We start from the raw sequence: 18,753 nt of genomic DNA, 5'->3' as shown, positions 1-18,753 counted from the left end.
ATATCAGAACCTATAATTAAAGCTGTTACCCCAAAATATATTCTAACAACCACACCACAACTCCGCCATGCTCTGTTGTTACCGCTCCACATTAAACCAAGCTGTTCACAGCCACACTAGAAATAAGAAGCATCTGAAATCATTAAAACGTATGTTTTGTGTTTTCCTCCACTGTCCGTCATTAATAACCCACTCTTCTGCTCTCTACTGATGATTTTTAAAATGTATTTATTGTACCATAGTAGTCTTTGATTTATCTTTTAAAAAAAATAGACCCCAGGAGGGTGTTTCACATAAGTTGTATTAGGAGAACCAACAAAAAGATCTCTCTGACCCTTTTTATAAAAACATTAATCAGGCTGAAAAGGTGTTATCATCTAGGATAAGTGTGAGTTTACAGCTTTGGTAAAAGGCTGTTACAGAATTTAATCCCTGTGAACAGCCAATGACAACATGACGAGATGTTTTAGATGAGTCCGTCATATCTCAATGAGCAGCAGCTTTTAATGGAAGATTCCTTTTTGAGTGAAGAACGATCGAACTGACCAAAATCAATGCATTTCCTACACTTTAAATGAAAGAATAATTCCATAATATTATTTACCAGAAGACGTGTCACTGTCAGTCCTTGGGGCATAAATGTAGCAAACATCTTATTGTTGGAACAAAAACCCTGTATACAGCACACATACACATATAGCATTGTGTGTATACGAGCGCAGAACTGGAGAATATTACAGACACAGAGAAAGAAGTAAAAAATAAAGCAAACAGCCTTCAAAGAGCTACTGTTTTAAATGCTTCAAACACTTTTTGTGTGTGTGTCGGGGTGCGTACGTGCGTGCATTTGTTTAAACATGTGAAGCTGGTATTAAAAAATAAATAGCACCATGGTACGTAATTACTGCTGACAAAAGTCTTAACACTTTAGCACAGTCACAAAACTAAGAATGTCAGCACGTATTTCTGTAACTTATATCCATACTATAGTGCAAGAAAGGTCAGCGTGCGTGCGTGTGTGTGAGAATCCACGGAGGAGATGGAGAGAGTTTGAGTCTCGCATACACATAAGGTATTTATAATAAAAATATGCTAAATGAGTAAAATAAAACAAAAAACTAAACAATATTTATACAAAAAGTACACAAAACAACAGAAATGCACAAAAATAAACAAAAAAGCTCCAAAAACACACAAAACTAAATATTTATACAAAAAATACACAAAATGACAACAGAAATGCACAAAACTATACCTAAAAATACACAAAAATACACAAAATGACTCCAGAATCACACTACAACGGCAACAAAAAACAATAATTATACAAAAAATGCACAAAAACACAACAGAAAGATACAAAAATACACATAATGACTCCAAAAAACATACATTACAGAAAAATACAAAAAAATATAAAATATAAAAATGAATTTAAAAAACAACAACACATTTATCATGCGCATGTCCCATAGAATTATACCAGGGAAATCGCACACACTATTTTACTTTGCACCTGCAAGTACAGTATACTCCTTCATAACACTACAGAGTACAGAGTATGTACACCTCTTTGTACATCCAACCATCAAACACACTCATGTGCCCATCATTGACAACTCTACTTAAGCTCCTCCCACTATATGAATACATACTTCCAACGGGCACTGTACTAGTTACTTTAACACGGCACAATGTAGGAGCAAGAATTTATTTGATCATAATGGTTTTCAACCTATATTTATTATTTTAATTTCAATGCACTAATGTATGTCTTTCTACACATTTTGTGTTAAGGATTTTAAATGTTAATGTAAGGCACTTGATGTGTGTTCGTTCGCTGCAACTACCAAGTCATATTCCTTGTATTGTTCTAAACTGTACCTGGCCAATAAAACTGATTCTGTTTCTGATTAATGCTACATTTTATTGTTAGTAAATTGATTAATGTATTCAATTACTTTGTATTTGAAATTGTTTAAATGTAGCCGTGCTCAATCTAATATTAACCATCTTGTCTGACCCAGCTTGAGGGATATTCTTCTGATTTTTTTTTTTTCTTCTTAAATACATAAATCTTTAAAAGCCAAGTCACAAATGTGCAGAATTGTAATTATTCACAATTTTATATGCTTTTAGTGGTATGATTTACTGTTATTAAGATGATAATTAAAACATTTTAACAGCTCTGACCTTTTTTTTTTTCTTCAAAAAAGGCTAAGTGTGTTTTCATGCTTTTGTTTCTTCATCTCCCTCCTCATGTGTGATCACTTGTATTCCTCTTAAAATGTGCTTTTAGTGTGTGTTCATCTGTCCGTTTCATCCCTTTCTATGGACGTCGTGGCTGATAAATAGAGGTTTTTACTGTTTCATTGTCTATCTCCCTCCAGAGGTATCATAATGTTCGACTTAATTCAGTTAGCATGTTGTCTGCGGTGCTACCTGTGGTGCATTCACGCCCTTGTTTGTTCCCAGACACTGCAGCCAAAGTCCCACAGAGCCTCAGAATATTTAGGTTAATTGTTTGGACTTTTGTAGCACGAGGCAGGAAAGACAGTTGTTGGCGTTCAGTGCAGCGTTAGTTAGAAATGTATCTTATCCTTGAAGCACCCGCTGCTGTCCAAGAGATGATATTTACATTGGATGCTTTAATCACCCCAGCACCATTAAAGCTCCCCTCCCCTCGCTGTCAGCTTGATTCAGATCCCACCTCCCTGGAACAAATAATACATTCTACAGCGGTAATGATCCTAGTGGGGGAAATGTTTGCACAGATTTAGCAGAGGATGGTAGAGCACGGACAAAAGAATGTGTTAATTTGTGTTTGCAGAATGCAGATTTAGGCGCTTGGTACTTACAAACATGACTCTTTTGGGAATGTGGTCCGACTCAACAAGAGGGTTCTTGTAGAGCCACAGCTCCTCTGGTTGAATCACTCGCTCAAAGGGCTCCAGAAACTCAGTGAATCTGCACCAAAGAATAAAAAGTGAACTCCATTAGTTAGTATTCATACCTTAAAGCATACTGTATGTGTCAAACTCAAGGCCCGGGGACCAAATCCAGCCTTTCAGACCCGCAGGAGAAAGTTAAAAAAAAGACAGAAAAAACATGAATTATTGTGTAAATTACCAAATTTACATATTTTTTCATCACATGACTGCAGTCATTTTAAATCTCAAATTGTTCAAAGAACTCAATTTTCCTGAATTTTTTTCTCTTAATTTTCCAAAATGAAATAAAAATTAGTCACAAAATCAATGAAATTTAAAAGACAAAATCCTGCAGGGACTGATATCTGTCACTCATTGCTTGGCAATTGTTGGTGCTTTACATACTTCAGGTATCATTTATACATTGAAGTGCAAACTTGGGGGGATTAAAGCAGAACTAGGGAACTTGCGCTTAGCGCTCCCCCTAAAGGTCCCTTTTGGTTATGTCACTGTCGTAAACACTCTGCACCACCCGCCGCCTGCCCCACCCCACACCTATGCACACCTTTGCTCTCCCAAGACAGTAGCAACCGATCACTGAAAAATCCTAATACAACAGTGACACTAATGGTGCTTTCACACATATAGTCCCATGTGACCATGTGAACAGTATGAGGAAGAGAGACAAGCAAAATAAATGAATGATGTTGGAGTAACACGGAAGGGAGTGTGGAAATGTGTGTGATGTGTTTCTTTGTGTGTTGACAAAGCGGCTCTGAAAATGGATAGATAGATAGATAGATAGATAGATAGATAGATAGATAGATAGATAGATAGATAGATAGATAGATAGATAGATAGATAGATAGATAGATAGATAGATAGATAGATAGATAGATAGGTATTTGTGTGTGTGTTGCCTGATGGAGCGCTGGGTTGCGAGTGTGTGCGCGCGTGCCTGTTGCCGTGATGACGATACGTGATTGCTGTGTGTTGCTCGGACAAAGGTCTTCTCTGTCTTTTTTTGCTGGCTCCACCATGATACAAGTTTGAGAAAAGTGAATTTGTAGACAACCGTGTCATAATCTAGCATTAGTTTGTATTGGGCTGCCGTAAAGCAGTACGTCTTGCCACCAGGTCGGAGGCAGGAAAGTTGCAAGTGCGGTTTTCTTGCCAGAGACAGCATGGAGAGATGAAAGACCCCCCATTCACCCCATAAACACTTGTATTACTCTCACAGGGACTACAAGAAGGACTTATTAAGGTGAAAAAGTTACTTAGCTCTGCTTTTAAAGATCACGGCAATATTAGAAGTGAATTCACCCGAGATCCCCTCCACTGTAGTCGCACAACATTTATAGAGAGAGAATTAACATGCTCGAGCCCTCTTCCTGGTCCTCCCTGGCCACCCAGTGATCTGTCAGACATGACCTTGTTATCTGTCATTTGCAACTAGGTCTATCTGTTGCACCACTTAAAGACAATTCAATACTGTTCCCAGTTTTGGGCCCCAGCAGGAGATGCTACCAAATAACAAGAAAACTGTGCAAACAATGATGAATGTCAGCAGGAGCGTGAGTCCCTAAAGTCCCAGTGTTCTTCAGTGTACAAATAAAGCTGCAGTGAGCAGCCTTGTTTGCTCTCTCTGTGTTGTTCTCCTCAGATACAGTACAAGCATGTAATGTAGGAACTTCAGTGCACTGCGCTGCATTTGAAGGGCAGTTTTGGGGCACATGATGCCACCAAAACACAACAGGCTAATTTTTTACAAGACCTATCAAACCACTCAATAAATTACAAGCACTGGCCCAGCCTTTCTTTTATTAAATTATAAGTAATAAAAACACAAAGTGTATTGCAGTAAGACTCAAAATTAGACTGTAACTGATTTGTAACTTTAAATCACTGCATTAAAGCTTTTATGAACTTACAGGTGAAAAACAAGAGCACTTCAGCACAATCTGCATAATGAATACCTGCTTGAATTTTAATTTTATTTTAAACTGATAAATTAAAGTATTTTCCATCTCAGCCAGTGGTTTAATTTTTCTTAAATGAAAGACGCTTTACTCCTACTTTTAATTCAGTATAGAAAAAATTATGTTTCAAAGGCTGACACCTTGCTAAGCATAGAGAACATTTCAAGACGTATTCTGCACAGGCCATAAATTCATCACACACTTAACTTTATTACACAGTGATTAAATTGGACTTTATGCAAAATAAAATCATCAATAAGCTAGAGAGAAGTCAGCTCAGTTCAATAGCTCTCCTACCTATAAAAACAATGTGTTGACAAATAATGTGTCAGATTGCCATAGTTACTTTCACCTGGCAAACAAAAACAAAAACAGACAGAATTTAGGTAGATGCATGGTTGACTAAACACTAAAACTCATCTGATTACTAACTGATTTTTTTTATGGGGATAAATAATAGTTATAGAAAAAAGGAGAGACATATAGTGAGAAAAGTAAGCCAATCAAAAGTGTTATTGTGTTCCAGTCTGACATGAGGTTTGTTTGATCAGAACACAGAGGCTGTGTTTGAAATCTCATACGAGCGTACTACGCACACACACACGCACTCAATATAGAGTATATACTGTCTACTATATACTATTAGTATGATTAGGAGGATTAGGATGATGACCATTCCCACTGAACTACTGTATACTTCCAAGTTTCCCATGATGAACATCAAACCTAACAGCAAAAACCTGAAGCACACTGAGACTAAATATTTCTGTTCGTTCGCCACTTTTGAAAGTTCTGAAAGCATTTTAAGTGAGAAAGTGACCAAGTAGAATATCAACATTTGATCCATAAAACCCATGGAAACACATTTCATGCTGATATTTCAGAGATTTCTGGAGACACGCCATTGTGCTACTGACCAAACCTCTGGTAAACTACATAATAAGAGCCTTATTTACAAAAGTGTTAAAAAAAAAAAAATAATAATAAACTAATGGAAGACAAGAAGAGAAGCTTTTGTTTTGAAAAGGGGATTTTTGATTTTCACCTTAAAGCCAGTCCCAGGACAATTTTTCGTTCCACTCGCAATGCATCATGGGCCGCTTGAGTATGACTAGTGTGCCCACCGTGCATACTTAAAAAAAGTCCCTGCGTACTCAATCTTTCCATACTGTCTAATTGGAACTCACTACATACTCATTTTGACATAGTATGAGTAGTACGTTAGTATGACATTTTGAACACAGCAGTAAATGTAAACGTGCAAGTTAACTGGATTTGTAAAGGAGTCAAAGTAGCGTTAAAAACAAAGTAAGCCAGTTCAGAACAGACCAATGAATCTGTACTAATGAATGATAATGATGGTGTATTATGGTGCGCTTTATGTAATATTCAATATTCAGTGACAGCTATTACACTTGTGATGAGATCTTAGCTCTCTCTTTAACCTTCATGATTCTTTTTCTCAAATTCTCTCCTCATATTATTCACAACTGCGTCAGACAAACACATCCTGCGTCGGTGCTGATCATAGGGCAGTGAATCACCTTCAGTGCTAAAACTAAATTACTATATTTATCACAACCCTAGGCAGTTGGCGGTACTTGTTGATGTAAGTAGATAAACTCTTCTTATCTGGGCAGAAACATTATTGGAGGTAATCCACCCTCTAATAACTACATGGCCTTCAGCAACACATTGATGTGCATCATATGCTCGCTGGCTGGCGGCTGCAATCCGACGCTGTCCTGGACCACATTCAGCTTCTCAGTGCAAGATCATCAGAATCACAGTATCAGAATGTGGAAGAAGCTCCCAGCTAATCTAGCCATGCATCACTTTTAAACTGTTCCTTCATGGACTGACAGAGAGCAATGGTCTTGTTATTCCTCTTTTCAAGCTGCAGAAAATCAATTACAGACTTTAATCCAACAACAAGACATGAAATGTGTCACACACTGTAGAATGTCTATTTGTTGGTCTACTGATAAACCTGGTGTTAAGATGTTTTTGCACGAAAGCATGGCTAATCAGTGTTTGCTCATTTTACACCTTGCTGCGCTCGTATGGTTGATTCACTGCAGCCGCAGTGCGTTGATGGCATGTGGTGTACTGTGCTAATGGCACACAACATGCTTCATGAATTGCTCCATTTTCCCAGCCTGTCCTCTCCTCAGCTTGTTTGTGACTGGGAGTGTTATATTATTCCCCTGGGATGCCAGCAGAGAGAAAGAGAAAGCAAGAGAGAGAGAGGATAGTCACTTCAGTCAGACCCGATTTCTAAAATCAGATACACATGCACATACACACAAGTGAAGAAATAAACACTGATAGCTTGTGGGTCATTAATCACTGCAATAATCTACCTGGCACTCGGCAAGGCTCATCTCTCATATACACCATAACGTTGCAGTATCTTGTTTAATGTGGGTGATGCTGGAGGGCTGTGCCTTCAGTCAGTGTGAAAACACAATTTAGCAGGGTGTCTTTACCTGGGGGCCAGCAGGTTTAAAGCTGCTGGAGATTACTTTTTTTTTTTTTTTTTTTTTTTTTTTTCATCAGATAAATACTAATTTTTTGCCTACAGGTGACATGCATTGGATTTTTTTGCATCAATGTGAAGATTACAATTAAATTTTTTTCAAATCCAACTCACGCCACTTGCATATAGGGGTGAGTATTGGCAAGGAAGTTGCAATACGATAAGTATCACAACACTTGGTTCACGATACGATATTATCGCAATACCGCAATATATTACGATGTTCAACCCAGTTAATATCAAAGTCAAACGTAGAGATGAAAAATCAAGTTGCTCTATATGTTCATCACAATATATTGATCATTCAGAGGACAAATTGAGTCAAAACTATTATAGCTTCAAAGCATCTTATATACAGTATTATTCATTATTAGTGTTTTTGCACATTTTCACAGAAAAAAAGAAAATGCAGTTTTACACAGTGCCATAAAATAAAATGCAACAAGTAACATTGTAACACATAGAAAGCATTGTAACCACTGTAAGTGAGAACATAAAGGATAAAGTACCCTGAGTTACTCAGTGCACAAAAATAAGTCAAAATGTATCCTATTGTGTCAGTTTGAACACTGATCTGAACAGATCATATGAAATTAAAATGTCTGTGCATACATAGTGCACATGTGCTCTATGTCACTGAACACACTGGCCGGAAAAGTAAGTGAAAAATAAAGTGCAAAAAAAAACAATATATATATATATATATTACATATAAAAATAATTAAAAAAATTGAATTTTTTTTTTTAAATTGATTAAAAAAAACAATGAAAAATCTATTTAAAATTGGCACCCAACTTGTATATGTGGATATACTGTATATCTAATACATATCTGATATTTTGCAATGCAACTTCTGTCTGAATGACCAGGTCGCATTCTATCCAACCTTTACGGAATCAAAATGCGATAGCGTCATAATTCTGGATGTGAGACAGAGCAGCAGGGAAGGAGAGAAACCCCTGTAGAGGATGGAGTAAAAAATAGACAGTGGAAGGAGAGTGAGTTCTTAGTACGCACGTAGTACCTCAGGACCTCTTTTGCGCATGTGGGTCACTTCAGGGTCTCATTCCGTTCATATTCCATGTGTAAATATGAACAAGCACACAAAAAATTTTCAAAAATATCCGAATTGAGCATTAAAACCTGCAGTACTGTGAACGTAGACATAGTGTTGGACTTATAGATCAATAAATGAAAGATCATTTGAAAATAATTACAATAAATGTAAAATGTGGAAATTGGCTCTCAAAAGTTTTCATCTCACATTCTGGGAAAAGTTTAAGTATCGCATTATGGGATGTGGAGTTACGTAGAACGACACAAAGAAATATTGTTACCTTGTTCTTAGCGTGATGTGTAAAATTCCATCGCAGATGTGTGTGACGGCATATCTAATGTATCATTGGTGCATCATTACCTGCCTGTGAAGTAGGAACGATGGCGTTGACCATTTCTTCCTTTTACAAGGACTCATAACAAACATTACCTGACTAAATATCTAGAATTGTGATATTTCCTTAGAGCTTTCAACTGAAGTTCATTATCCTTTAAAGGGGACATATTTTGAAAAATCCACTTATGCAGTTTTTTTTATCACGTGCGGTAACTTGAGTGTCCACCGGCACACAAAATGTGAAATAAATCCATCCAATCGTTTTTTTGTGGTCTTTGTAAGTTTTACAACACAGAGTTGCACCGTTTCAAATTTTCCAGATTTTTGACGTCACAAGTCAAATCCCTCCCCTCTGCTAGTAACTCCACCCATGGACTCCACCCTCAACCTGATGAAAACATTTTTACAAAAGTCCGCCATTGTTTTTCTGGCTAGCGAAGGAGTGATGGCTACACTGTAATGTAAGCACTATTTGTTCATGCGGAGGTGTACTCCACATGAACAAACTTGTGGTTCAGCACATTGGTGAACCTGTTATATCGTATCGTATCGCTGATCTGACGTGTTTGACACAATCCTACGTAGCGGTTGGACAAAACAAATGATTATCACCTTAAACGCACTATTCATGTAGTTAGAAGAGCAATGGAGGAGGAGAAAGCGACTTAGCAGCTTAACACTCTGGTGAGTGTTTGAATGCTGCTGCTGCTGCTGCTGAGATGCACGCACCCTGAAGCACTGAGACGGACTCAAAATAACAATAGCCGCTTAAATAGCCATGTGCTTTACTGTAATGTGCAGTTTTTTGGCTGAAAACAAGTGTGTGGATAGCAAAAATAAAATCGCTGATCACAAAAGCGAGTAAAAGAGCGAGACATGAAGTGAGTGAGCGTCTATAGACACGCCCACTCACGAATATGCATAAGTAGGCCCCAAAACGGCCCGATTTTTAGAACTGCTCAGAAAGTGACTTTTCAGAGGGCTAAAGCTCTGGAACACAGGTGAGTTTGAGAAAATAAACCTCAAATACTATTTTTGGGGGTTTTTAGAACACATGGAGATGGGTGAAACATTTTATAATATGTTCCCTTTAATGTTTGTTGGTTTGTCTTTGCATTTTCCCTTTTTTTTTTCACCAGGATTAGAATGTGTCTAGGATGTGAGTCTCTTCATTTCAATCAGTTGTTCTTCTGTGGACATTTTTTTTAGTTTTTCTTGTTTTCGTTTATTATATTTCGCCTCCATTGCCTGCCAGCATGTTTGTTTAGTCATGGTTTTATCTTGGTTTAAAATAACATAATGCCTACCTTGTCTTACCTTCACCCACTAACCTACTTATAACAGACTTGGTTATATGCCACACTATTAGTAGCATTAAAAAAAGCGATTTATTATACTCCAATATGACTGGAATAATTGCATTGGCTGTGTTGAAGTATGAATGACACTGAAAAATCACACTTTGATAAATTTGAAATAACAATCCTCAGCCTTGTGGACATGTAATACATCTCCCTTTATTTCAAATCACAAGGATTATTCCTCGGCTCCAGACTTAGATTGGATTTCTTGCTTTATTCCAATGCAAAACTCATTTAAATCTTAAACTCAAATATTGTTCTCATGGCTCCAGGCTCCAAATGTCATTCACAGATGGAATGAAATAAGACTTTGTGTTGCTTTATTTGAATTGAGGGAGCAAAGTTTTTTTGTGGAATTTCATCTCATTTTTATTGTAATACAGGAGCTGTAGAACTCTAATAAGATGTGTATTGTTTACAAATCTCTGTTTGTGTGAGGAAGAAAGAGAAATGTAAATTGGAGGCACATTAATACCCAGAGCTTGGTGTGGTAATGACAAACACAGCATGTGAGTCGTTTTATCATGCTGGGAAATGTTTGCAATTGCATTGATTTGATTTGATTTGATTTAAAAGAGAACTAAACAAACGGCAGAGAGTCAATGGAATGTTATTTTTTTGATGAGGTGGTTTTTAAATGTGTAAATAATAACTTTTAATTTTTCTTTCCCCAAGGAGTCATCTCTCAAATGTAAACAGATTTACTCTGCTGTCATAGTGACACATCGTGATGGCAACGAGACAGAAAAGACACAGCAATCATGATAATGTAAATGGACAACGAATTATCTAAAAGTGTGTTTTTCTCCCACAATTTTGGACCTGCCTGTATTTGAATATAGTCTCTGGCAACAACAGATGACTCATAACGTGCTCATGAACTTACAAAATACCCTGAACTCGGCATCTCCAGGCAGAAGTCTCCTGTCCTCATTTAACAGCTTGTTTGCTCAGTGAACATTATCGGGAAATAAAGTCACAAAGGATTATGGGCCAAATCATTATGGATTAAATGTCAACGTAACAAGCGTGGGCATTAATATGGGAACATATCAACTTTTGACATGAAATGGAATGAAAAGATGAATGGTCGATAGCTTTCTGTGGGTAGGAAAATGCAATTATCCACCCATTGTCAGCGGCATCTATATTAGGTACATTAGGTGCTGAAATTTCTCCATTTTGGCCTTTAGAGTCAAAAAGATTTGAATGTTTGCTCACCTATAGTGTGAGGGTTAATTTACAAGAAGAGGTTCTCTTAAAGCCGTTTTTAAAGCTGCAGTATGTAGAATTTATACAGATACAACCACGCTTTCCCTCCCCTCCATGTTTTGAAACCTATCGTCCCATACCGGTATGCTCTTGAACGCTTGTGTTATTTAACAGTTTTCTGGTGTTTTAGAGACTCTGACATGAATGCACGTATCACTCTGTAGTTACTGGCCTGCCCTGTGCTCCTCCCCTGCCACACCGCTCACACAGGCAGCTGCAGTGATCTCAGCTGCCGCTCAGACCCACATCACTCCACATCCAGACTGCAAAATGAATTGTGTCTGTCCTTTCCACATTAGATAAGCTTCTCTTATGTTTACATGCGATTTATCCCGTCTGTTCTCACTCTCCCTCTGAAACCAGTACGCAGGGCAGACCCTGCACAATCACAAAGGTCCTTTTGGACTGGAAGCGGAGCTCCTTTAGATTATTTCATATTTTCATATTCCAGGAGAAACATAAGAGGAAACCTTGCTGAAATATCATGAATAACTCAACTGCAATGATATAACATAATAAATGTAACTTGATTTAATAAATCTGGCTTACATCAGATTTTTTGATGCCTTGTGTTGAATGTGAAGGACTAAACCAAGATGTAACTTTATCACACAAACATCTATTGAACAAAGAGTTTTTGCTGCTACACTTTCAAAAAGAGAAAAGCCTCTTACTTTGAAAGCCTTTGTCTAAACGAATCAGGAAGTGCTCCCCGACATTCAAACAAGGCATCCAAACTCTCAACCAATCAGACCCTGTTGGTACAGAACCCCAGCCTAAGAGCCTTAGTATTTCCACAGATCTAACAGAACGCAACAGTCTTATTTCTAGCCACAATAGTCCTTGTACTTTACTATTATTTTATTTTGTTTCTGTAAAAGCTAATATTTTAATATTTCTTCCATTTATTTTAAGTGAGCGTTTTCAGAGGAAAACCCTTTATATTCATAATTATCACTTTTTCCACACGTCGGATCGTGACGTGAGAAGCCCAGTGTTCGTGTGTGCTACAAATATTGGTAAATGGTCAAACCAGCAAACCTCCATGTCAATATCTTATCATCAGCATCCTTCACAAAGCCCTACGGTCAAAAAGCCACAAGTACAGTAGGTGTAGAGTGCAGAACATCACTCTAAGAGGTGAACCAAGGCCAACGGCCCCACACAATGAGACAGAAATTCAAACTCATACAACCTACAACAATCAGCTTGCTAAAATGTTTCATTTCATTTCATTTTATTGGGAGCCCCATTAGCTATTGACTTATAGCAGGAGCTATTCTGCCTGGGGTCTCCTATCAAACTCTAAATTGACCACCTTTGTAATAATTACCTATTTGATGTGAAGATTGTTGGTCTCTCCAATTTTCACATATCTCACATTATGATGCTCCACAGACTTTGATTCATTCATTCCTTCACCATGTGACCTGCTTGTTTTGGTTCGGTGTTGTGTGGGTTTGTCCAGCACTCGTGGTGCACTAGGTGGGGGGTTTACACCCTGAACAGAGCACCAGTCCACAAATTGTTTATTATATTATTTAAATATCAGCATGAACACAGTTCATTCTACTAATCTTATTGTCATTCGATATATTATTGACTTTCCTTTATTCATGTTTCCCAAATTTTCCACTGTCCCATAGCCCTTCAGACATTTAACCTGAACCCATGTACCCCCTACTCCTGCACACTTAAAAACATAATAATGTAATGTCATATACAACGTAGCCCTACAGTGAATTTTACCTATCCTATTTAGGAATAATATATAATAATAATAATTGCATTTCCTGAAGAAAATGCAAGTGAGCATGCAGGTACTGGCCCGCGTCGCACTGCATTAGCTAATCATTGGAATTAGCATTATCTAGCTTTAGCATTAGCCTAGCAATAGCATTACCTCGCATCAACATTAACATTAACATAGCAATAGCATTAGCCTATCATTAATATTGGTTGGCCTAGTATTAGCTTTAGCAAAACATTATTATTAGCCTAGCAATAAAATGACCATAGCATTAACATGAACATATAAAATAGAATTATCCTAGCATTAGCTTGAACCTAGCATTAACCTAACAATAACATTAGCCTTGCATTAACATTAACCTAGTATTAGCCTAACAATAACAATAACCTAGCAATAGCATTAGCCTAGCATTAGCATTAACATAGCATTAGCCCAACAATAGCATAAGCATTAACCGAGCATGGACATTAACTGCTCTATTTATATTCCCACATTCCAATGTTGTCAGTGTTCTTAATTTTCATTCACGTACCCCCATAACAATTTAAGTACCCTTGGGGGTACCCGTATCCCACCTAGGCTCTATATCAGTGGTTCTCAAACTTTTTTGTCTCAAGTACCCCCTTTTCTCTTATTTAAGTCCCCCTTTCGTCCAGCTACAACATTTTGTTCAGAGTAGTATGAAAAAACAACTATAGAGCATAATGATAAATGAATGACACATTATAAATTATCTCATTTTGTAAATAAGTGGAATGAAACAATGTTTAGTGCAGAATTTATATGCAAAATTTCACTCGACCCTATTCAAATTCCAGGTGACCCCACATGGTGTCAAGACCCCAAGGTTGAAAAACACTGATTCAGTGCCTCCCAAATAGACTTATTTCTATAGTTTTTATCATTTCTCGTCATCTCCTGGTGTGGGACCAAGACTGACCTTTGTATTCTCAGTTCATGTTCTAATCAAGATCATTTCCATCATCAGTTTTATGAGTGTCAATTTTAACTAAAAAAATAAACAAAATAAAACCCCATATTTTTTTTATCAATTTTTCACTCTTTCTCTCTCAAGTACCTCCTGTCGTGCCATTACGTGTACACAAGCCCCAATTTTAGAAACACTGCTCTTTATGATGTGTCGATAACCCATTGTTGTCCATTTTCTTTCACTGTAAATAAATTGGATCAATTATAATCATAAGATGTGCTAATTAAAAGCTGAGAAAGTCACAGAAGTCGAAGGAATTAACATCTTCTATTAAGTCTGATTGATTTTTGCAAATGAATTAAAGCCGTTAATAGTTATTATCTGACTGGTGCTCTGAGGTAAAATGATTCATCGCTGAATCACTAAAATAATAGTATACTGTACCAAAAACACTGAAGGGTAAAACAGCACAAGCCTAAACTGTTGATTACAAATAAAATAGATATTTTCCTGCAAATTTTCATGATAACACAAAATTTAGATTTTGTACTAAGTCGTCAAGTAAAAAGAGTAAGTCATCACTTTCTGAAATACTCAGCCCAGCTTGTTTGACCCAAATATAGACGAATAAATCACTTTTCATTCCCATCACTTTCTGAGGCTCAGTTTGACCTTCAAAGTAACCATGAGCACCTTGATGAGCTTATTAAATTGGTGTGAACAGGCACATACAGTATGTGTAACTAATACACTGAAGAGTGAGTGGAACTTCAAATCAAATTTAGCAAGAACCCACAAATACAGCTTGGATTCCTTACGTCTGACCTTTTCTAACTCAAATCCACAACTCATCCATTCAGCATTCATAATATGCAACTGGGCCAATGTATCATTACCAATTCTGATCCATCTCTGCTTTACGCACTTTCAAAGTCTGACTAGCTGAGCCTTCACCAAAGAAAAAAAATATATTTCTTACGGCTCTGAGACTCTTGGGAGACTTAGCGACCATTGAAAACAAGAACAATCCCAGCAACTAATTTGAAGTTTTACAATATTCTGTGAGCAGAATGTGTGACTACCACCCCTACTTGTACGAAAAAGAAGAAAAGTAAAAAGGAACGAGGAGAAGTTGAATATTCCTGCTTTATAAGATGTATATTTCACACAGCAGGGTTTGTCACTCAAAGGATTTGAATAACTTCTGTGAAAATCACGTGTTTATAAAATGTACCCCATGTGTAATCTTGTTTCAGCCAATATTATATGAGTCAAATAAACTCAGTACTGACTTTTCCATACACGTATGGAGGATTTTTATCAGTTCAGTTTATTAGCCATTTGCAGTATGAAAACCACATTGGGAAAAAAAATGTGCAAGGAGCTCAAAGTGTACTGTCGACATTTAGACAAGACATTTCACAATAAAAAAACTAAAAAACCAACAATCAATCAATGCCACTAAAAACACTATAATGTAAACTACTGTAGAATAAAGAGTCACAATACTATAGGGTCAATTCTGTACATTAAAAAGTCCATACAAAATTAAAGTGCCTTGTTTAGAGTCATCACAGCTTGTGGGAAGAAACTGTTGGAATGGCGAGCAGTAGAACATTTGATAGAGCGATTGGTATTGATTGCTTACTATCTCCAAGCAGAGGCAGGCACTACAGTCCCCCAGCATTTATCTGCAACTGCACTGACTACTGTACAGTACATAGCAGCTGTTACACAGTGTCTGAAGCACACAAATGATGTCACCTTTAACTCGCAACGAGCGAATGGAAATTTGGAAATTCCTGACAAGCAAACAGATGTGGTGACCAAGATTTACCTCTCAAATGCCTTCCACGTTCGTCAATCCTGACATGTTTCTCACTTAAAGCTGATATCCGGAGTTTCTGAGAAATCTGTTAATGTATGATTTTTTTGAAATGTGAAAAGATACCTAACAAGTCTTTTACTATGATCTACTACCTGTGGTCATTCATATACAGTACATTAATGTATAAATCCCTCCTTCGTCCTATAGACCCCTATACAAATGGAAATGATCGTCGAGTGCATCCAGCCAATAGACTTCGACTTCCTGTTTTTGAGACTGTCAATCAAAGTGAATGCAGAACTGTGCACGAAAACAACTCAGCGCGTCACAACAGAAAACAGGTAAATATGATTTTGGCTCTTACCTGAGACATAGACCTATATCAATGTGACCTGATGTGATCTTGTTACGTTCCACGATGCGTGTGCAGAAAAGTAGAGGCATGGCTTCTGGTAGATTGGCAGAGGCAGTGAGAGGAAGTGAGGCTGTTTAGGAAGGGACATCGAAGCGACACTCTGAACTAAGCACTACCAGATTCTGGCTTTATATGAAGCACATTTCAACAATCAGAAGTGAGAAACTTAGGCCAGACTTTGGAAGGTTTTTCGTTGAGTTTTTATTTCTCAGACAATTTTTCAGATTTTATCCCTTAAGATTCTAGAGAAATATATGTACTTTCAACTTGGAGGAAATAGGACATAACTTGATGCAAGTTAAGTAACAACATAAAGAGGGAAAATAAAGAGGGAAAATAGAAGCCAATAGCCAAATAGAAGGATTCAATTCTTCATTGTTGTGGACACAGTAAAGAGTTCAATATCCTCTTCCTCACCAACAAAAACTGCAAGATTTGAATGAAAAGATTTGAAGTTGAAAGCTCTGACCTAAAATCAACCACATAGAGGCTAAAGGAAGAGTATCTGGGAGAAAAGAAGACCAAAACAAAAGAGCAAACAATGCTGGCGTCTGAATTTCTAGCTGAGTTATGTCCCAGGAGTAATGGCACAATAATGAACTTTACTGGACGACCAAATCAGCAGCAGCTTTTCTAAATAGTGCAAGCACAGGATGTTTACAATGAAGTAATTTGCAGATAAATCCACGGGCTATCTTAGAAGCTTTTTACTACCGCAATGGACGTGTAGTTCCTCATTTGCTGTGTAATTATTTTTTTTATTGATGTTGTGACGTGTGAATGCTTGTCGAAAGAACCTGAACGACTGCTAAGAAGGCTATTTCAGTGATCTAAGGAAGTCTTTTTTTGTCCCGTGTACCTACGCCCTCTTCATTTTTGTCAAATTATGTGTACCCTTTCTTCATTTCATAAGTACCCTCTCCATAATTTCAAATGCTTTTACATTTCTTAAACCCCTAACTGTGTCTCGAACATTGGTTCAATATAAGGCTTAATCTTCAAATTCAAAACCATCCATTTTCATTACCCACTTTGTCTCATTTCAGGGTCGTGGGGGCAAATTCAAAAGAATAATATAAAGTGGAATTATTTTTGTTCAAATACAATGCAACTTTTGTGTGATTACTTCAATAGTAAAAAAATAAATATAAAGAAAAATAGCTCGTTATTGTCCCCTATTGACAGAATTGTGCTAAAATGGCCTAAAATAATCCTGTTTAAATACATAACAAGAAATTATAATATTTCATTGAGCAATAGTTAGTATGTGGTGAATTTGTAAATTAAAAAAAAAAAAAAAAAAACTACGAACATTTCGGTTTATTTCCCGTTTATTTTTAAATTATTTCTTAAATATTTCCGAGTACCCCCTACAATGTGCTCCTGTACCCCTAGAGGTACACATACCCCTGTTTGGGAACCACTGATCTAAGGCATCAATGAGCCTTAATAATTGTAGAATATACATCCTGATTAATTTAGTAGATGTGTAGCTCAGGATTCCAGTGTTTTGAACCTATTCCATTGTTGAAATGTATTACATTGTAAGGTATTATATAGAGAAATATAGAAGAAAGGATTATAATTGGAAAGATTAAAGCTTACATAATGAAAATGTATTCAGAAAAGACATCAGCTCATTTGACAACTCAAGGGCTCATGTGACAAGCTGTGACAATGATGAAACCCAAACGAGAGGAAATTTGTTCGACTGACGGCTGCTGTCACAGCTGGAGAGTCCTCATTTACCACTAATCCAAAATGTATGCCACTGACACTGCTCAGGGCTAAAGCTTCAGTGTGTATCAAACAATGGTAGCAGTTCTTAATCTATCATTACCCCAGTGTTGGTAAACGACTAAAGTGGGAGCCTTCGTTTTGGTCACAGCGGGATGCTCAGACATTAGCATGGCACAACTTTTTGGATGTTTAATAAATGAAATTCTGAGGATATGTTGAATATGAGGAATGAACATAACGCACCCAATGAGAATTAAAGCTTCAGTTAGGCTGGAAGTATAATTCTTTACTTGTTCACGATGGATGGGTCCTTTTTATCAAATAATACCGCACAGAACAGATGGGGAATGGGGACAGAAGGCAATGCAATGGAAATTGGGGTGTTCACATTAATCTGCAGTTAGGGCTGTTGGTTTAAAGGCCAAAGCTTGGGGAGTTTCATATTAACACAAAGACATGCATCAATATAACAGTGGTGACATTGGAAAATGAATATTAAATCCTAATCTAAACCTACAAATGAAGTCTTGTACCGACTCTAGGGAAAGTTACCAACACTGTAATGGTGTCAGGGTCTGTATTTTTTTTTTTTTTTTGTTATTTTCAGCAAG

General features: G+C 37.1%; 1 protein-coding gene across 1 annotated transcript in view; it reads right to left on the bottom strand.

Moving 5' to 3' along the window:
* Positions 1–18,753, bottom strand: part of plpp4 (phospholipid phosphatase 4) — a 73,241-nt gene that overhangs the window by 24,811 nt on the left and 29,677 nt on the right. Inside the window, exon 2 of the mRNA XM_028468744.1 lies at positions 2,859–2,967. Coding sequence (XP_028324545.1) covers positions 2,859–2,967 — 109 coding nt within the window. The remainder of the gene's footprint in view (positions 1–2,858; positions 2,968–18,753) is intronic.

This window comes from Gouania willdenowi, chromosome 15, assembly GCF_900634775.1.
Source record: "Gouania willdenowi chromosome 15, fGouWil2.1, whole genome shotgun sequence".
NCBI classification, from domain to species: Eukaryota; Metazoa; Chordata; class Actinopteri; order Blenniiformes; family Gobiesocidae; genus Gouania; species Gouania willdenowi.
The sequence above is the reverse complement of the archived record's forward strand: the minus strand, read 5'-3'. Positions and strand labels throughout refer to the sequence as shown.